The sequence below is a fragment of the Brassica napus genome, chromosome C8, assembly GCF_020379485.1.
Source record: "Brassica napus cultivar Da-Ae chromosome C8, Da-Ae, whole genome shotgun sequence".
NCBI lineage: Eukaryota > Viridiplantae > Streptophyta > Magnoliopsida > Brassicales > Brassicaceae > Brassica > Brassica napus.
In genome coordinates, this window is record NC_063451.1 from 24,759,449 (window position 1) to 24,781,343 (window position 21,895).

At 35.6% G+C, this 21,895-nt stretch overlaps 1 protein-coding gene and 2 long non-coding RNA genes across 3 annotated transcripts; 1 reads left to right on the plus strand and 2 right to left on the minus strand.

Annotated features, from left to right (window-relative positions):
* Positions 1 to 5,851: 5,851 nt before the first annotated feature.
* LOC106417931 lies at positions 5,852 to 8,306 on the plus strand. Its single transcript, XR_001283537.3, has 3 exons — positions 5,852 to 6,028; positions 6,099 to 7,757; positions 7,879 to 8,306. It is a non-coding gene; the product is annotated as an uncharacterized LOC106417931 (long non-coding RNA).
* On the minus strand, positions 8,100 to 12,327 carry LOC125591672. The gene is made up of 6 exons (XR_007327779.1): positions 12,154 to 12,327; positions 11,952 to 12,078; positions 11,754 to 11,864; positions 10,918 to 11,676; positions 9,928 to 10,795; positions 8,100 to 9,849 (listed from the first exon to the last, which is right to left on the minus strand). It is a non-coding gene; the product is annotated as an uncharacterized LOC125591672 (long non-coding RNA).
* A 1,841-nt stretch (positions 12,328 to 14,168) lies between these two features.
* Positions 14,169 to 18,274, minus strand: LOC106417843. Its single transcript, XM_048766269.1, has 2 exons — positions 16,970 to 18,274; positions 14,169 to 16,907 (listed from the first exon to the last, which is right to left on the minus strand). Exon 1 carries the CDS (start codon positions 18,272 to 18,274, stop codon positions 17,288 to 17,290), a length of 987 nt encoding a protein of 328 aa, XP_048622226.1. The 3' UTR covers positions 14,169 to 16,907; positions 16,970 to 17,287.
* Positions 18,275 to 21,895: the final 3,621 nt, after the last annotated feature.

The window sequence follows — 21,895 nt, forward strand, 5'->3', positions numbered from 1 at the left end:
TTCATATTCCAAGTTTGTTTTTAATTGATATTCATATGAATAGCTGCATATGTCATATAAACTTTTTTCTTTCTTTCTTTGTAGGTTTCTGTAGCTTTTTAAAAATGACATTCTAAAAAAAATAAATTATTATAATATTTCTACATTCGAGGCTGATAAATGATTTTTCAAAAAATAAAATTAATATTTAATAATATTTTTATTAACTATTTAGATAGTATTTAATAATATTTTTATCAGCTTTAGGCACCTGATAAGTCTGAACCGGCACTGAACTCAAATAATTGATTTGGTTCAATTTCTCTGGTCCATTTTTAAAATAGGAGTGAATGCACTTAACATTTTATGTGGTCTAACAGATTACAAATAAAAAAAGACTAATCATATAAAAGTAACTGTAGGTAAGCGTGAAAGTGAAAAAAATAATTGCTAATTTAATTCGGTAACTCAAACTAATTGGGCTTTTTATTTCCTAAAGGATCGTAGATTATGTGGGCTCGTTAAGCTTTAATCATATAAAATGACACGGTTATTTCCCAGTCTTTGTTAAATTTTAATCCCTTTTTAGTTTTGATTCGTGTACATTTTTTCTCTGTAAAGCCCAAATAATATTAAATCCAAAGGAGTCCTTGCTTAAATGTTATCAGACTGTTGGCTGGTTATATGTCGTGGCTTAACACAAAACTACTAAGAATTAGTTATGTCAAATGAATTAAATGTAGTTTTTTTTTAACGCTCGATAATTATGCTATTACAACTATGAGAAATATTACAGACGATTCTACAACAGACAATTCTACATTCACACCTGACTGCATCACCTGAGCCGTCCTCTGGGATCCACGCTTGACGGTACTCCTTGCGCCATGCTGTAGATATTTTGTAAGCCTTTTCCTCCCTTAATTCGCATAATTCTGCCTTCTCTGGGAATTGAAACCCAGACCTCCTGGTGTAGAAGCATTAATGAACCCTTGGTCAAACCACTGGACCAAGGGGACTTCCACAAATTAAATGTAGTTACTGTACTACTATTTTAACTGAAATATACATTTAATAATAATTAATTAAGAGAACAACATATGAATGTCATTGGTTAGTATTGTTAGACACTTGAAAAACACGATTTTGAGAATATTTGTTTTCTTAATTCAAAAATAATATCAATATATTAAAATTAAATAGCAAATGGTACACCTCCTGTAATATAGTTTGAAAATCAAGGGAACCTCAAAAAAAGGTCTTGTGTTTTAATAGTATACTAGATTTTGATCCGCGCTTTGAAAGTGCATGATATTTTATGTTATAAATATTGCAATGTTTTGGAAACCAGACAGTGCCAACCAGTCGAAAACATTCTAACCATGAATCGTCTAATAAGTTGAGTTCGATTCAGTTTAAAATTTGGGATTTGAAAAAAAAACTGGAAAATCCCGTATAACTGATGACTTGAAATTTTGTTGTAAGAAAAAATATATATGGTGATTTGAATGTTAATCTTATGTATGTCAACAATTTAAGTTCACATAGAATTCATTTTTTTCCTTAAAACATGGTATATATACATATATAATATACAATAAAATTTTAAAAACCTATTACATTGGTCACGCCAGTCAACCTGGATTTGAGAAAAAAACTGAAAAATCTAGTAAAACCGATGACTTGGAACAATAAAAACTGTATTTGAAAACAACCGGAAAACCCAGTAAAACGATAGTCCGGATAAAAAAAACTCTGGATTCTGCAAAACTAAAACATAGTTTATAGTCTTTTAACTGTTCTAAGAATTTTGTTATGAAGCTATTAGTGATTAATAGTTTTTTTCTTTTCAGTTTTCACATATTATTTCGTAGTTTTTTCTATGTACGAAAAAATTATAAGTTTTATTCCCACTTCTCATCTAAATATTATATGTTTCAAATTTTTCCATTACTATAAGATTTGAAATTTTGTTGTAAGAAAAAATATAAATTGTGATTTGAATGTTAATCTTATGTATGCAATAATTTAAGTTCATATAGAATTCCTTTTTTTAAAGCATATGGTATATATACATATATAATATACAATAAAATTTTAAAAACCTGTTAATTGAGTTAAACTGGTCAGACCAGTCAACCAATATATATACTGAGTCGATCTTGGTTTGGTTTTCAAAATGTTTAGAGAGTAACATAATAATTGTTTTGTTACAAATTAATAGTTTTATATTATTATTTTCTAAAGTGTGTATAAATATTACCAATAATTAATATTTCATTAATATTTTATAGAACTATACAATTATAGTGGTTAACTACGTTAAGCTAATAATTTTTGCTAAAAACTAAATGGTGAAGCATATTAACCGTGGTGGTCAGATATGATGGTCAGCTATGGTGGTCAATTAAAACGTGAAGTTTGCATATATTGTGGTCAACTACATTAAGCTATTAATTTTGCAAAATAACAACATTCCTTTTAATATGGAAGTTGAGAAATATTGTTGATTAAACATACAATTTGGGTATCGTGATTTCTGCATATATCATGTATCCATTTCAATAACTAAATTATAGCAATTGAAGTTTGTTTAAACGTTTTATGAAGGATTTTTTAAATAAAAGGATTTTCTGCTGTTTAATTAAAAAATAATTCGAAAATACAGAATTTAATTAAAAGCATATGTTTTAAATAAACCAGTGGCAGTAGCATGTACATACTTTTAAAAAAGAAGGACACCTCAAAAAAGGGTCTTCTGTTTCCATAATATAGATATTGTTATTTTTAAATCATTTTTTGTGAAGTCGAATTAGCTAATTCAATTTTAATTATCTATATAATTAAATATTAACAAAAGATTGTTACTATAATTTGTTATTTTCGTCAAACAAATAAATATCATTGTTCTGTTTTAATTTTTTTAAGATATTAATAGTTTTATACTTAGGTAATCTATTATTATAAAAAAGGGTTTACTCCCTATTGGTGATGCCACCTAGGATTCCAGGTCACAAAGTCGAGTCTTGAGGGCGTGAAACGTGTCCAGCCGAATAAAACACACCGTTTCATTTATTCTTCTGATGGGCTTCGTTCGCGTATTGTGGTACTGGGCTCTGAAATTGGAAAATTCATCCGGGCCGCTGAAATTTATGCCGCCTCTAGACCTAATACGGCTGAAGTGAATTCTTCTCTCCTCTTCGTGCGGCGGCGATGCAGTGACCTTTGCGTTTCCTCTCACGATCTGAAACCGTCGGATTTATGGCTTCGTCTTTAATCATGTTGATTCACTCCCCCTGCGATGTGTCTTCAAAGCGTTCTTTAGATCTAAGAGGCGTGTGGGTTCAGTATAAATATAGGGGAGATTCCTCTCCTTGATTGTGTGGAAGAAAGCATAGTTTCGTTTTCCTACAGAGCCACCAGAGGAGCGGGTGTATGATCCACAAGGTCAAGTCGTAAAGCTCGAGTCCGAAGAGGAAGTTGTTGGAGAGAAATGCGACAAGTCTTGGTTGAAAGTCTCTTTGGCATCTCGAAAATTACGGGAGAGCATCTCAGCTAGGCCAGTAAGAAAATAAAATTTACAGTGAGTTAAGTGTCAAGAAAATTGCGACTTATAATCGAGTTTTTGTTGCAGTCCGATGAAAGGGCTCTGTTATTGTGTGATATACCTATGACCAGGGGACTACCATCGGATATACTCTTCGGCTGACTGGAATGCATTGGTTAGTCGACACTTTGCAGGTTTAGTTACTCTCTAATCTCTCATTTAAGTAGACAACCTATGTGTGAATGCATCTTAGTAACGATTGGTATCTCTCTAATTTCTATAAACAAGCAATTTTACAGGCCGTTCGTTTCCTGTGAATGAGCATGCTATGAGGACGATAAAAAATCTCTATGTTGAAAATGAAAGAGTAATTATTTGTTTGTTTCATTGTAAACGTACCAAATATGCGTAGCCTTTTCTCTTGATCTCCAGACATTGATCATCAGCTGTTAATCTGATTGAGAACATGTCGTGCTTGAAGAGATATGGGAACAAGGTTTTATGGCACTTGCTGCTGTTGGTGCTACCAACATTGGGTCCATTGAGGTAAAAGTCTGATGAATAAATTGAAACTTAGCTCCCTAAGCCAACGACATTGCTGACGTTTGCTATCACAGCTTTCCATCGAACCTGAATTAAGAACACACGAGCAAAAGAAGAAGCTGTTTCCTGCCGCCTCTTTGATAGTATGGAAGAAAGCATTGGTTCGTTGATATCTTGCATATTTCCATTGTATTATCCATTCACCCATGTGCATTTTGATCATATAGACTAGGATTTAGCCACGTTTAGGTTGCATTTTGCATACATGAGTCTTTATTAGGTGTTGGAGTACCATATGGAGTTCTTGGAGGCATTTGGGTGCATTTGGAGCTCAAAAGAAGTGTTTAAAGCGATCAACGGACGAGCAGCACACCAGAGCGACCTCACCGGAGCGACGCCGTGAAGTCGCTGTGACACACATCCCGGAGCGACCCGGCCAGAGCGACATGGAGAGGTCGCTCACGTTTCTATCGTGAGACACCCCTCTCAGAGCGACTTGCCAGAGCGACGCTCCAAGGTCGCTCGCGTTTACGAAGCCCGGAGCGACCTCTCAGAGCGACCCACTGAGGTCGCTCCCAAAGGCCGGAGCGACATGCCAGAGTGACGCTGCGAGGTCGCTCGCGTTTCCATGGCGAGATGACACAAAATGAAGCCCGGAGCGACCTCTCAGAGCGACCCCCTGAGGTCGCTCCCGAAGTCCGGAGCGACTTGTCGGAGCGACATGCCAAGGTCGCTCCGCGTCTATTTGCCTGTCGAACTCATGTTTTCTAAGGGCCTTTAGGTCATTTCATTATGCACGTTTTTACTTTTCAAAACCTATGTTTTAAGTACCTTTTGTAGCCACCAGGCAGACATTATCTCGTTTCTGAAGAACAACTAGAAAAACTTCTTTTGATTCAAATTTCATTGCTTTCATCTTGTGTTCTGGTTGATTTCTTATCTATTTCTCTACATGATTAATCTGAAATCCAATATGGGTTTAAAAGGAATCATGGAGATTAGTGAGTAATCACCTTTTGAATTCATGGGTTAGGGAGATCAAGGGTGATTAGGTTAGTTCTAGGATGTTTTAGTGTAGATCATTCTTGTTCCTTGCTAGTAGAGTATTCATAATGCATCTTCTGAGTTGGCCACTCAAAAGTTGATCAATAGGCATTTCCCACCCAAAAGGTGTTTGATGAAATGCCTGAGACAACTCTCCTAGGCTTTTAGTATACTTTGCCATAGACATTTGTTGTTAATGGTGCTAAGATAGCTAATAGACTCGTTAGTAATGATTGCTTTCACATTATTCAACCAAAGACATTTGATGTTTGAGATATGTTAGCAAATGAGCATTCATCTAGACATAGAGCTTGCTTAGAATTGTGTCTAGGCTTAAGGTAGATAGTTTGATTGATCATTTGCCATCCTTAGTTTGATACTTGATCACCCAAGGTCTAATTCCTATGCCCATGAGTTCTCTTTTCCCTTAGTCAAAAAAAAACATCATTCTGTAATTGCTTTCTAGTATTAGTAAATAGTTTAAAACCCATCTAAATCATTGGTTGCACTTAGATTAAATGAGTACTTGCATTCTCGGTGCTTTGATATCTCTCAGAACTGGTTCGACAATCATTTATACTACAATATTTGTTTTAGGAGCCTTGAAAACTCCTAACATCATTCGTTTATGTATACACAAACGTTAATGGTTACACCTCCTCTATATCCTAATAAGTCATTTAGTTTTTTTTTTTTCTGCAATTGCTTAGGTTCCAAATTTAGCTTCTAATACTATCTAAAGTAAGGTGTGCTTTTCAAGAAGGAGAAGAGGAAGAGTACATAAACATTCTAAAAACAGAATGGCGATTAATCTTTACCATAGTTAAGGTGTGCTTTTCAAGAAGGAGAAGAGGAAGAGTACATAAACATTCTAAAAACAGAATGGCGATTAATCTTTACCATAGTTAAGAACCTGTAAGCTCTTACCTCTATAGCACGTGTTCCTTTAGTTCTGATTTGTGATATTGTTGACTGAGCTTTGCAGAGAAAATTGGAAGAGATGATGGTTGCTGGTCGTGGCGAGGAAAATGAAGATGGAGAAGCTGCTGAGTATAAGACTTATGTTGTTAGTATAAGAATTTAATGTTGTTAGTGTAGATTCTATGTAAAATGTATGTTTTATGAATTTAGTGCAATGTATATTTTGGTTGTAAATCAATTTGCAGTTTAAATATTTCATCATAAAATCACAAGATAACACAACAACTAATATGATAAAAAAAAAATGTAATACTAATAACAAATCAGAAAAAAACAAAAATAATATTTTTTACCTCAAGATCTAAACCCTAAACATGCCATAAACCCCAACCCTAATATTTTTAACCTCAGGATATATAAATGTAAAACTAAAGGATATAAATGATAATTAAAGTTTCGTAATAATATATTTATATAATAGTTTATGGGTGTATATATTTAGTGTAATATTACTATATGGAGTTTGGTGTACTTAAAACCCTAAACCCCAAAACTTATATCGTACTTCAAACTTTAAACTCTAAACTCAAAATTTTATTTTTTCACAATTCACTCTTAATTTTTTTTTTTTCAAAAATTAAATCTAAACCCCCAAACCTAAACTATAGATATACATATATATACCATACCCTAAATTAATCATATATCATAAACTCTAACTAATAAATTTGAAACTCTAATCTTCATTAAAACTCTAACACAGTTTAAAAGGTCCAAAATTTATTCATTTTAAAAATCTAATCTTAAATTTAAATCCTAAACTTCAAACACTAAATCTTAAAATCTACACTCTATATTTAATACCTTAAACCCCCAACCTTAATCTCTACATAGAAAATCATAAATCCAATATTGACAAACTTATAATAGAAACTTTAAATTTAAACTCCAACTATATTCTAAAACTCAAATCATATATTTAATCTTAAATCTTAACCCTAACCCCTAAACCACATATCTCATTTTAACATATATCTTAAAACATTAAACCTTAATTTTTAAATGAATTATATTTCTGTAAATAAATTAAAATTTCAAATAAAAAAATTTAGATTTCAAAATTTTAATTATTATACCAAATTATTTAAATCTTAAAAATAATTTTTATAATAGCTATAAATAGATAAGAAGACAATTTGTATTGTTTTTTTTAAACCATTGATTGATTTGAATCAAATGACCAAAATCACTCTTGTATCTATCCTCACCATTTTTTCCTTTGGTTAAAAAACGTTGTGTGTGGATTGATAATCTTAATCATACATTAGATATTTTGAAGGGTTCAGATTAAATCTTTTTGTGTGTTGTTTCTCTCTCTCTCTCCCTCTCTCTGAGGCTTCTTCACTTTCTTCTTCTCTGTTTCCCTCTCTCTCACGCTTCTTCGCTTTCTTCTTCTCTGTTTCTCTCTCTCTCTCTCTCCCTCCCTCTCTCTGAAACAAAGAACAACGAGATTCAAACCCCGTCTTCGTCTCCACCACAGGTCGTTGTTACAACCACAGTTCCTAATCTCACAGATCTTGTCTCTGTAATCTCTATCTTCATCACCACTAAGCCTTGTCACCACCAAACCTCGTCTTCGTCTCCACCACAGTTCATCGTCGTTACAACCACAGCTCTGCGGGTGTGTTTTATTTATTTGGGACAAAGTTCTTATCGTCTACCGGTAACTTCTCTCGCATTCTCTCTCTCTCTCTCTCTCTCTCTCTCTCTCTCTCTCTCTCTCTCTCTCTCTCTCTCTATCCTAGTGTTCTGATTCTGGTTTTGCGTTTGTGTTGTGTTCTCAGTTAAATAAAATGGAGGAGGCTGAAGAAGCTTGGTGGTGGTGGTCTCGCCACCGACTCCATATCAGAAAAAGCATGGCTCGAGACAAGAAGACAAAGGGCTGGTGATTCAAGAACAGAACATAACTCGTGCTCTGTTTTTTCTGTGGTGATGCGACGACAGCACTCTGGAGGCTGAAGGCGGATGTTCTGGAGGCTGAAGGCGGATGTTCTGGAGGCTTGAGGCTGGAGGCTAGAGGCGGAGGAACTAGGGTTGTAGGCAGAGGCTTAGATTTTTTTTTTGTCGACAGGCAGAGGCTTAGATTAGGTTTAGGTTAATTATGTTTTGGTTAATTATTTTTTTGTTTAATGTTTTAATTTGTTTTTGGTTTAATTCGTTTTTTAATTACTTGTATACTGATTTTAATTAATAAATAAAATTTAATTTTTAATTATGAATTAACTTTTGATTTCATTTGAATTATTTAATTATGAATTACATTTAGGTGTATTTTTTAAAAAATTGTTTTTTAGTAATTATTTTTAATAAATTTTCAGATAATTAAAAAATAAATTAATGACACGAAACATTTGCTATCGTTGTATGGTTAACTATAGCATAAACAAAAATCGCTATTAAAAATGTCGGACCTATTATAACGGGCGCTGTCAGAGCGGCTAAGGAAACGCTATTATATATGACTCATAGTGTTTTCAGTCTGCTATTACTACCCTTATTTCCTGTAATGGTACATGGTTTTATCTGTAAGTAGTGATCTGTAACAACTAACAATGACCTTCAAATTGGTTTAGATCCTCAGTAGGAAGCAGAGGTTGGTTTACATAGGCGATGTCTCTTGGGAACACTTCGGCTGGATCGGCAACTGGACCACCATACATGTCATCAGCAAATCATCTACAACCTCATCAACCCACCACTGCCCCTACGGCAGCTGCACCTCCACAAATATTATCACCACCGCCTATACCATCCTCCTCTCCTCTAATGCCTCTTTTTGACAACAATCCTGATCGTATCAGTAGCAACTCCAATGTTTATACAGATCTGATGACCCCTTCCTCTTTCTCTGGGCCCCCACGGATGATGGCACAACCACACCTCATTCCTGGTTCATCTATGCCTTCTGCTCCTCCTCTGAGCCTTAATAGTGCGACTTACCAGCAGCGCCCACATGGCACTCCGATGCTTCAGCCTTTCCCAAAGAGAGCGATTGAAATCAGATGGCTTAACTCTACATAGAGCTTGTAGAGATATTGTGGCCTTTCTCAGAACAGTAAGCCGTTTCTGAGCTTGATGAGTTCTTGTTTGTCTCTGAATTTTTTTTGCAGCACCACTAAGCACTTCTGTCCTCCTAGCGTCGAGTTCAGCCATCTGACCAGCCCTCAAGAAGATTTTTGTTTTACCAATCTGCATTAACAAAAGATACGAGTTTGCATTTGATTTCTTTCAAATTTTCCTTTTTTCTTCTTAAAGCATATGGTATATATACATATATAATATACAATAAAAATTTAAAAACCCGTTAAACGGGTTAAACTGGTCAGACCAGTCAACCAATATATATACTGAGTCGATCTTGGTTTGGTTTTCAAAATGTTTAGAGAGTAACATAATAATTGTTTTGTTACAAATTAATAGTTTTATATTATTATTTTCTAACGTGTGTATAAATATTACCAATAATTAATATTTCATTAATATTTTATAGAACTATACAATTATAGTGGTCAACTACGTTAAGCTAATAATTTTTGCTAAAAACTAAATGGTGAAGCATATTAACCGTGGTGGTCAGATATGATGGTCAGCTATGGTGGTCAATTAAAACGTGAAGTTTGAATATATTGTGGTCAAAATACTGGAAAAATTAAGTCTCATTAGTTTACAAAATAACAGTCAGGATAAAAGATCTATGGAAGTAGTCTTTAATATTACCAAGCTTCATCGAGGAGAGCAATGATTCCACCAGGCTTCTGCAGATGGAAAAGAAAGGAGAAAGTGAGGTTAAAACATCCAATTTGATAACACTGTCCTTTCTCAGTTAAGCAGACCTTTTCTATAAGATCAAGAACATCTTTGTTGTCCACAAATTCAATGTAGCTCCAATCTATTGCTTCTTTTGTGTACTCTTCCTGCTCCATCTTGAAAACGTGCTGAACATTATAATGTGATCCGCCTCTTTTCAGTTAGGGGGTAGTAGTTTGTTTAACATTATAATCTTGTGGTTTCACTGAGTTTAGTCTCTATGCATGGTCTTGAATTCTGATTTTTGGCTGCTGCCATTGCTTATATTCAAGTCACTGTATTGCACAAGTATGCTGTAGTGAAAAGGGATTTCCGTCTAGTTGTTCTTGGTGCGGCTCGTATCATGGTTAAGCTTCTCAAGTCAGTACTCATCTTTGACAGAGATATAATCTGCATCTTGTCAATAATTTTCCTGTTAGCACTCACTCATTGTAGCTTTGCCCTTGTGATGTGACCATTTCTGTAACTCTCACTTACTGCAGCCAATGAGGTGTGTTAAGCGAACACATGTCATGTTTGACTTATATGTTGTAATTATTTTTTGGAGGATCAACTCATAGCAGTTTATAAATTTTATGCCATTTTGAAACGGGTTACATGAACGTTCTTGATTTAAACTACAAACTATTAATTGGTTGCAGAGTTAACTGCTCCTCCTTAAGAAGTAATGTACTCGTCTTTTCTAACCCTCTAGTTAGATCTTCTCTCGATGTTACTTTCAGCTGTAAATCTTTCTTTAAAAGTGAAGCTGCTCCTGGACTCAGGCTGCACTTTCTCTTCCTCATATACAACACTCTCTCCATCGTTGGTAGCATCGACACTACTATGCATCTTCAATGCAAGTGAGGAGCTGCACAGAAACTCTCTTCGTGTACGTTCCATACCAATGCGTGCCTATATAAAACCATAACAACGATCCATCATCACCAAGATACCTAGTAGACTACAGGATTTTAAAGTCATTCACATTTGATAGGCATCTAAACTTAAAGAAAGAAGAGAAAATACATATGTACCTTGAGTGTTTTTGTCAAAACCCCATCCTTTCCACTAAACTCTTTCCACCTCAAGTTGTCCATTGTATTTTTCTCTTGCCCACAAGGTTATCCTTTGAAAACTGATGGTCCAACTCCATTGACTGTAGCCAAGTCTTCTAAGCTTTCGTTGTACCCAACCTAGTAGCAGATGACTCTTCATATGTACCAATACATTATCTCTTTCCTTCAGCCAATGAAGATTCATAACTTCATGTAAAATCGGTTATTCATTTCTCCTCTTTTTTCTAACATCTTTATCAAGAAGATCCAGTTCTCTTGCTCTTAACCACAACCCAATCAGCACACCCACTATCAAACAAGCCAGAAAGTCTTCTCTTGTACAGTCCCTCTCTTGAAAACCCACGCAACTCTAAACACCACCACTGCCAAATAACTTCACTCAGTTCTAAAGTAAGGTGAAGTGAGTGAATGGCCTTCTCCAAATGAGGACACTAAAGCATTTGAAGAACATGAACATACTTTCAGTTATGCAAAATTCCCCGGAGCATTATTTCCGTTTTGTCGATTAGGTGGAGGCGGACCAGCAACATTACTCCTTTGCTGCTGGTTATAAATAGGGACCACCAGAACCGTTACCCTGCCGAAGAGGACGTGAAGCAGCAGCGCCAAGGCTTTCTGGACTTGGGTCTGTATTAGGAGGAGGTAAAGAAGGCTCATTCACAACAGTTGATAGCTGACTTGGCTGCTTCCGTGAACCACTCCGCCTTCGGGAGCGAGCTGGTTGAAAGAACACATATACTTTTAGTTAATTCCACGTGGAGAGATCTTCAAAAGAGGGTTACTTGTATTATAACCTTTGTGGGTTGATGCCTCTTGAGGAGAATATGTTGATGGCTCTATTGATCACCACTGATGCATGGTTCTGTACCACTTTAAATGGATACCCGCGAACCTGGCTATCTCCACTGTGAAGTTCATGTCCAGTATCAATGACTTCATCTTTCAGAGCTGATGATGTACATAAGAGTGGTAGTAGAAGAGAGTGTGTTTACCGGTTGCAAACCAGATGGCTGACTCGTCCTCAAACGCACTCCAAAACTCCTCCTCGTTTGACAGCCAGATTATCACTCTCTGTCAGCCAGCAATGGTGGCCAACTGTTGTAGCTTTGAAAACAGTGCCTGCATATGAAGAGAGACAAAGTTTTTCAACCAAGAACTGTAAAACTAGACTTAAGAAGCAGAGGACGGTGAGACCTGAAGCGGTAATAAGGGAAGATGCAAGTCATCTGGTGCATCTAACCGTGATTGAACCATGTAGCGCTTCCACTCTTTCCATCCTTGTTGTGTTTTTTCCAACAACATCTCTCTTCCTCTCGAACGTTTGTCGGCTCCAATATCTTCCATTTTCTTATCGAGAAAATTATGTTCTTAAGGACATCTGGTGCATCTAACCGTAATGTTGTTTTTTACTCCAAATATAGAGTAAAATAAAAACTCTATATTTCAGTTTTTTATAGAATTACTCTATTTTTGTGTAAAATATAGAGGAAATTTTTGTCTACCATTAGAGTGGTCTAACTTAATAGATTAAATCAAAGACATCAGCTTTTACTCGGAGCTAGTAACTGAATCGTCTGATCTATACATTCATGTATTTGCTTCGTTAATATGAGAAAGTTTCGTTAAGGTAAGTCACTTTCACTTTTCGAGATCTCAAATTTACCTCTTATCAGATATGAATTTGATTTGCTTTGTAAATTCTCTTTGATTTCATATTCACTGAAAACTGGAGCACGATGAAATCGGCCGGACAATTTGGAAAGTTGAAACATTACAGCAACACATAACCAAACTCGAAAGAAGATAAGGGATTTCAGTAAGAACCTATTATCAACGATGAAAAAGCTAAATTCCAAAAGAGAAATTCCCTAGGATAGACCTAAAAAAAATTTTGTCACAAAAATATAGACTTCAAAAATAAAAAAGACCAAAATAGATTTAAATATTTTATCAAAAGAAGTAAATATACACTTATACCCCTAGGGTTAATTAATCTAGACATTAGGGTTTAGAGTTAAGGGGGTGGGGTTTAGGGTTTAAAAATAAACAAAAGTTAAAATTTTCAAAATAAAAAGTGATATTTTGGTCAATTTAGTTTTTGAGGTCTATTTTTGTGACAAAAACTTAAAAAGGTCTATTTAAGAGAATTGCCCAATTCAAAACTCATTTCTTCTATGTTTTCCTTCAATCAGTGACATTTCATCAATATATTTGTATTACCGAAACCATAGATTAACATATAAAAACCTCGTTTCACATTAATATTACAACACTGTTCTATATGAAAAGAACACACATTTATCAAACTGGTTTAATGTTACAGTATTAACACAATTCCAATAAATTTTAAATTTACATTATATTTGATACTATTTTAAAATTACCTTACAATTATTATCATTTTTCATAAATATCTTAAATTTATTAGTAAAAGACAAAATTAACTCTCCCAAAACATTTATAAATATATAAAAATTATTTACAGAAATTTATAAACTCAACTTCACCAGCTAAGTAATAAATCCTAAACAAAAATCGTTAAACCTAAGCTCAAATGTTATGATATCTTTTATTGAGTTTTTTTTAAATGCTATCCAAGTTAGTGTATTTTAAGCAATTTCTCAAATAAGATCGTTACTAAAAAATTATTTTGCAATTACAAAATATTATAGTTTCTTTTATAAGATAAATTTTGTTGTTTCTAATCGTATCCCCAAAAATTTATTCTCTATTATATAGGTTCAATTTAATTTAATTTCCATATAAATTTTAAATTTTCGAAATGAAACATAAAATTATGTAAAATAGTATTGTTACATAATAATGTTTACAAAATATTCTTTTTACAAAATACAAAAAATTATGTAAAATAGTATTGGTACATAATAATTATTATGTTATATAAATAAAAATATTTTAGTATAGAAAGAATAAAACCTGCATGGAAGTGCGGGTCAAGATCTAGTAATTTGTTAATTTAGAATATATATATATATATATATATATATATATATATATATATATATATATAATTGATACAGCGGTTTGTAAAATGTAACACTATGTCAAACAGGGAAAATTGAAAACTTTATAGATATTTAATTATAGATGGATTGTTTTTGATAAAAAATATACATAGATTATTGTTATTTGGGTTTGCTTATACTAAATTTGGGCTAATAGGTTCTTGATATTTGACTAATCTCACTATAATTAGATTTTGCTTTGAAAGAGTAGGATTTTTCAGTTTTGAAACCTAATTTGATTTATTTTTATAAATATCTATTACTGTAAATATTATAACTTTTGATACTCTGTACTTTCTTGTATCTATAGCAACTATTTTTTGTCAACTTATAGAAAACTATTATTTGAGTTTTCTTACTATACAATAAATCATTTTAATTATATGTGGATTAGATTATCATAACCCATTTTAATTGAATTAAATAATTGGACTCCCTACGTTAAAATTGTGTAACTCAGTTACTATAGTTAACCATAAAATTATCAGGTAGTTTCAAATCATTTTGGGCTGACAACTACAATCTTGTCCAGATATGTGATTGACAAAGCATCTTATCTCCTCTTTTATGATCAATCATATTTTCTATATTCTAACATTTGTTAAATTTTATTTTATATATAGTGATTGATTGTAAGTTATTAAAATAAATGTCCGGATTAAATCCCGTGTGGGTGATGTGGTGATCCGGAGTAGATCTCGGCTTGGCCGATGGACGCTCTCCGTGGGAAGAATCTCTGATGTGGAGGTATGGAAAGCAGCGCTTGATTCCGACTTTGGCGCCGGTCAGTTTCAGGCGATCAGTTCGGGTCGGTGAAGGTAGAAGGTTATGTGACGCGTAGAACCCTCGCTGTTGAGGGATTACACGTGTCTTTCTCTTTTATACATAAACCAACATGTGTTTAGTCGGGTTTTTTGGGCCGGTTTAAGATTGGTGGGCTTAATTTAGGCCGTTTGTTGGGGTTGGTGTTCGGTTGGACCTTCGGACTTTGTATCTTTTTCGGTTATGGACTTTGGCCTTTTAATAAAAATAGATGGCAAAAAAAATAGTCCTAAAAATAAATGTCAAGTAAATAATGAGAAAGCGGAAATCCATTCTCAAAATTGTTAAATTTTGAAAATTTATAATTTTTATTTTGTAGATAAAAGAATCACTTTATATTTTCGGTAATCAAAATAGTGGAGATACATGTATTTTCAATCACCATCTTCTTTGTTTGTTTCTCTCCGGTCCAAATCCAACACGAGTTATAAAAAAAATACAATCTGCTCACAAATTAAAAAAAAAACATATAGTTCAGGATTTTATCTTTCACCTGTCTAGGAGAGTGCTCAGATTGTAGCACCAACGGTTCGAAAGTGTTGCAGGCTGGGAAGCTGGGTCGATGAGATGGATGGGCGATGGGGGGGATCGTATCGGTAAGGATGTAGACCGGATGGAAAGATGGTGAAGATGGCCGACTTGCTGTTCCTTTTAACCCAATCTAACCTGGTAACAATGAATTACAATGAGTTTATGAATAATTAAAACAAGAACAGGAACTAAATAGATAAAGGGATGGAATGGTTTATGGATAGAAGATTGAAGATGGAAGATGGATAGATGATGTTGGACAGATGATGATTGACTCTCTCAATCCGTGGGTTTGATTGACTCTCTCAATCTGGAATAACACTGGCTGTTGAATCACACAAACAACCTATGCCAGACGAATCAATAGAACACAAGAATCACTCAAGTATCCTAAAGACAGATTTCTATTCAAAGACTCTCTTTGATAAAAATAAACAAACTGAATATTATTTCTTAAGGATTGAAAGGTGACTTACAATGAAGACTAGACAGAGCTTATATAGGTTCTTGCCTTAACTTAGCTAGAAAACTAAAACAAAGAAAGAAGCAAACAAATAAGAAAAACCGATAAAACTAGCCGTTGGAAGATATCTTGGATCCAAAAGCTTTCTGCAAGGGATTTGATTCTGGTTTTGTATCTGGACGGTTTGATGGTGTAGGTAATCTTCTTGGGAACATCTTGAATGCTGAAGACCTGGCCGAAATCTTTGTAGTCTTGGCTTGAAAAGAGCTGTTGGGAATTGATGGGCAATAATTCCAAAAATAGCTCCAAAGATGGCAAGTCTGGTCTTGCTTGAATCCGTGTGTTCTGGTGAGTGCTGGTGCATCTTAAGACTCTTAGACAAGTAAGGAATGCTTCCAAAACGCTGCAGCTTTGATGGCTTGGTCGTTGGTCACTTATTCTCCAAAGTGGGGATGCATCCAATTTAGGAAAGTTCCCAAACAATAAGACCTCCTGATCATGTGGACTCTGGTGCATGGTAAGAACTCTTCAACTACTCCTGAATCACTGGATATACTTCTCAGATGCTTATAAACCTCTCCTGGTCGCCATTTTTTGGTTTGACTAAGATTGAACCGGTGAGACTCCAAATTAGGCAATTGCAGAACTGGTTTGACTGGTTTAGGGAATTGGGCCATAACTCCATATTTAGGTGGAATGTTCTCCTCATTCTTGGCTTGTTGGAAAGCTAATAGATCCACCTTTAAGTCCATGCTTTGGTTAACGCTTCTTGGTTGGACTTGAAATAACTTCTAAACTCGGATTCTCGCAGATAGACGGGCTGGAGAACATCTTGTTTGTAAAATTCATATCTTCCTGGTCCGAGTAGATTTGAAGATACTTCCAATTTTTCTTAACTCCTTGTTGAGTGTTTAATGCATGAAAATTGGTTTCATGGCAAAACTCTTCATGGTTGGTAAGATACTCCGTTTTTACTGAACACATATCCTGGTTAGTCTCTTGTTTAGCTGATTGGTGCAACTGGTTGGCTCTTGGTTCAGGTACTGATTTGATGGCCGCATCATACCCTCTCCCTTGAAAAAGTTTTGACCTCGAAACTGGATAATCTGCACCAAGATAGAGCAAGTCAGGTTTCATCTTCCTTTGAGATTCTAGGACCTTAGCTTACCTTTGTATTTGATCGGTTTGATCTTTGATGGCACATCTGGTGGTTCTCCTTTGGGTAGGAACGACAACACTACTCCTCTGTTTTGGTCTGGCACTCTGATGGGTGGTGCTTGATCTCCTGGGTCGTATGGAATCAAGGTGTGGCTGTGGACAATTTCTTGTTTTCTCTTGGCATATAAACACCTTGTGCTCTCCTTGGGTGGATCATACATATGATCTTTAGTCTCTGTTCCTGAAACAAATTCAACACTTTTGGCAGGAAACAAGTGAATTATACCTGGGTTTGAAAATTTATAAATCGGAAAAGTAAAGTTTAGATTTACCCAAATTGTTTCAGCAAGTTGAAGTATGATTTGCTCTTTGACAGCTTGTGTACTCTTCCTGTTTCTTGTACTTCTTCAACGTTTTGTGGACAAGTCAGGTGCTGTCCCTGGTTCTCCTTAAACTTCTCATCATTGTCTGGTCGTCCATCAACTTGTCTCATTCCTGGATCAAAATCTTTTGGCAAGAGGTGCATAATTACAGAATTTGAAAGCTCTAAAGGAACAAGAATATCACTTCCTTTGGTTGGTTCTTCTTTAATGGACTCATCATGCCCCTTAGTACCTGTATAAAAACCTTTTGACATAGACAAGAGCATTATACAAGCATTGGAAACCAACAAATTAGATTGAATTAAACTATCACTTATTTTTGATATTTCAGTTTGCTCTCCTAGTGATGTTTCTTTCAAGGTTTTCTTAAATGGACAAACAGCAGCAAAGTGCCCACGTTTATGGCATCTATAGCAAGTTGGGTTCTTGGGTTTCATAAGGTCAGAAGACTTACCTTGGTTTGATGTGTTCTCCTCCTTGGGTTCTAGAGTCTCCTTGAGCCTTTGACACATCTCTTGTAACTTTTGCAGTTCAGGCAAGGGTGTAGTGATTGGCTGTGGCTGGACCTTGTTTAATTGAGCCGACCTCTTAAACCCTGCTTGGTGTGTAAGTACACTAGATGATATCTCCTTGGGTTCATGGTCGTGAGCCTTCTTTGGTTTAGGAACAGTATGCGGTTTTGGTGTAAACATCACTTTCCTCGTTGCTTGACAATGGAACTTTGATGTGGCATCTACTTTGTCTTGATACTTCTCTGCAAACTCTTTATACATCCTGACTTTAAGGTCTCTCCAATCTACCACGGGCTGGTTGTAGATGCTTGGACTGCTCTCCTTTAGCCACCATTTGTAAGCATTCCCCGTGAAGGCTTGGACAGCTTGTGATAGCTTCTTTTCTTTGGGAATGTTGTTGGACCGCAGACACTTCTCCATGTTAATTTCCCAACTCAAATACACCTCAGGGTTCTTGCTGGAACCTGAAAACACTAGAGTGTTGGATGTATAAGCAGAATCTTTGCTTACTCCCTTCTTTTGGCCGGTTGGTGTTTGTTGAGCTCTCTTTGTGCTGGTGGGTTTAGGTTGAGCTGATACACTATATGGGGCACGTCCATAGCTTACTGCCTTCTCTGCTCTCTAAGGTTGTAATCCTCATACAACTCGTCCTCCTTTTCCCCACCATAATCTGTCCATGGACTGCTTGGTCTTGACCAAGAGTATTTGATTGGTGTGTATTCTTCATTCCATCTACTAATGGACCTGGAGAAACTTTGCTCAAGAGACTCTGGTTCATCTCCAACCTCCTCATGATGGCGTCCATAACTGATTTCAGAATCAGTTTCATAACAAGACTGGTGTTCTTGGTCTTCTCCATCATCACTTAAATCATCTGGTTCTTCTCCCCAATCTATTTCTGAGGTATTGATCTCACTTAGATCATCTTCTTCATACTCCATAGCCTTAGAATTGATGTACCTTGCAAGATAAATATATCAAACTAGTGGCTTAGATAGCTGATAGAGCAAATGAAAAAAATAAGTAATGAAACTTATGCAAAACCAATAAATATGCAAATAATGGACCAAGTGAACTAAACTAAGTTGATGTGTCGAGTTTTAACCCGATTATCTAACTGCAAGTGCATAGTAAAGTACGCAGTAGTAATGCGGGATCGAATCCACAGGGACCGATGATCACACGTAGAGTTGTAGACAAGTTAATAGCTACAGCGAATGAAGATATATTTTTGATGGTTTTTATTTAATTTTCTTTAGTGTCACAAAACATAACACAAGCTGTAAAAAGATGATTTAAACGATTTGAAAACTATTTTAAAACAAACGTTGGGCATTGGGAATTCTCAGGGATTTCTTTTTAATCAAGATACAATTAATGGCAGACACATGGATATATTAAGAACCGTCTAGAACTCAAACACGATATTAGAATTAACCTATTTCCGTAGCGCTAATTCTCTATGTTATAGAAATCTCCACACTAACTTCCGCTGAGTTTCAATTTCTAAACAAGCATTAAGAACAGGTTCAATATGTTCACAAAGCGCAATAACATCAACTTCCGAGGGTTAAGGACACTTTGCTCATCTAAAGTATTTTCGGAAGTTCAAACAATCACTTTCGGTGCATCAAACAATCTGATATCATGAACTAAGTGATCAATTCAGTTCAAGCAGTAAGAAATCCATTAGATGAAGAACCAAAACGTAATCCCTTAGTCTACACACGTTTTATGAATCAAAACATCAAGAAATCCCCTATGAGAACCCCTAAACCCAACTAGATGACTACTCACACATAAATAAGCAAGAACAACACGATTTTGATGAAGAAAACATGATAAGATTGTATTAAAACAGAGTAAAGGTTCAGAAGGTCTTCTCCAAATGGTTTTGAGATGAACTCCTTTACAAATCTTCACAAATCACACAAAACAAGTCACAAAACTCTCAAATCTCTCTCAAGAACTTGTAAATCTCCTTCTTGGTCGTCTCTCCTCTTTTTTGAGTCCCAAAAGTCCAGTTCTCCCGTCCATAATTGAGGGGAGTGGGTAAAAAGGAGTGAAAAGCTCATTGGTGCGTGTGGAGCCCGTAGAGCGTGGGATCGGTCGATCTAGTGCATGAAAGCGTGGGATCGGTCGATCCACATGGACCGGATCGGTCGATCTCCGTCCTGTGCGATCAATACTTCCCATTCGGTCCATTGTTCGGTCCATCTTGCTTCTGAATAAATCCCGAATGCGTTCTTTTCTTGCAAGCTATCTAGTAACCTGCATATTACACTTAAGAACACCAAAACGCATCAAATAGACCAAAACATTAATTAAAACCGACCATTTAATTGCTCCAAAACGAGTTTAAAACCGTTAAAAACACGGAATATCAACTCCCCCAGACTTGAATCTTTGCTTGTCCTCAAGTAAAGAGGATTAAAATTTGGGAGCTCACTAACCCTCAGTAGACCTTACCTTGTGATTTCGCTAACCACTTAAATCAGAGACTGTCAAGGCATTCATTCCAAATCCCCACCAAGACCGCGCAAACCTTTCCATATTTCAGACCTGCAAGTCTCAGTTTCAAGTAATCAACTCTTTACATTCATTAAAAAGGGCGTGACCTTTCCACCAAAGATATCTCCATCAGGTATAACGGGCTCAGTGTTTGGGAGGCTGTTTTAGTGTTTAATTAGGTGAGGTTCAAGTGTTTGTGGGTATCAGCGATAACAAAAAAAAAAAAAAAAAAAAAAAACTTGATGTGTCCGCAACGGCGCCAAAAACTTGATGTGTCGAGTTTTAACCCGATTATCTAACTGCAAGTGCACAGTAAAGTACGCAGTAGTAATGCGGGATCGAATCCACAGGGACCGATGATCACACGTAGAGTTGCAGACAAGTTAATAGCTACAGCGAATGAAGATATATTTTTGATGGTTTTTATTTAATTTTCTTTAGTGTCACAAAACATAAACAAGCTGTAAAAAGATGATTTAAACGATTTGAAAACTATTTTAAAACAAACGTTGGGCATTGGGAATTCTCAGGGATTTCTTTTTAATCAAGATACAATTAATGGCAGACACATGGATATATTAAGAACCGTCTAGAACTCAAACACGATATTAGAATTAACCTACTTCCGTAGCGCTAATTCTCTATGTTATAGAAATCTCCACACTAACTTCCGCTGAGTTTCAATTTCTAAACAAGCATTAAGAACAGGTTCAATATGTTCACAAAGCGCAATAACATCAACTTCTGAGGGTTAAGGACACTTTGCTCATCTAAAGTATTTTCGGAAGTTCAAACAATCACTTTCGGTGCATCAAACAATCTGATATCATGAACTAAGTGATCAATTCAGTTCAAGCAGTAAGAAATCCATTAGATGAAGAACCAAAACGTAATCCCTTAGTCTACACACGTTTTATGAATCAAAACATCAAGAAATCCCCTATGAGAACCCCTAAACCCAACTAGATGACTACTCACACATAAATAAGCAAGAACAACACGATTTTGATGAAGAAAACATGATAAGATTGTATTAAAACAGAGTAAAGGTTCAGAAGGTCTTCTCCAAATGGTTTTGAGATGAACTCCTTTACAAATCTTCACAAATCACACAAAACAAGTCACAAAACTCTCAAATCTCTCTCAAGAACTTGTAAATCTCCTTCTTGGTCGTCTCTCCTCTTTTTTGAGTCCCAAAAGTCCAGTTCTCCCGTCCATAATTGAGGGGAGTGGGTAAAAAGGAGTGAAAAGCTCATTGGTGCGTGTGGAGCCCGTAGAGCGTGGGATCGGTCGATCTAGTGCATGAAAGCGTGGGATCGGTCGATCCACATGGACCGGATCGGTCGATCTCCGTCCTGTGCGATCAATACTTCCCATTCGGTCCATTGTTCGGTCCATCTTGCTTCTGAATAAATCCCGAATGCGTTCTTTTCTTGCAAGCTATCTAGTAACCTGCATATTACACTTAAGAACACCAAAACGCATCAAATAGACCAAAACATTAATTAAAACCGACCATTTAATTGCTCC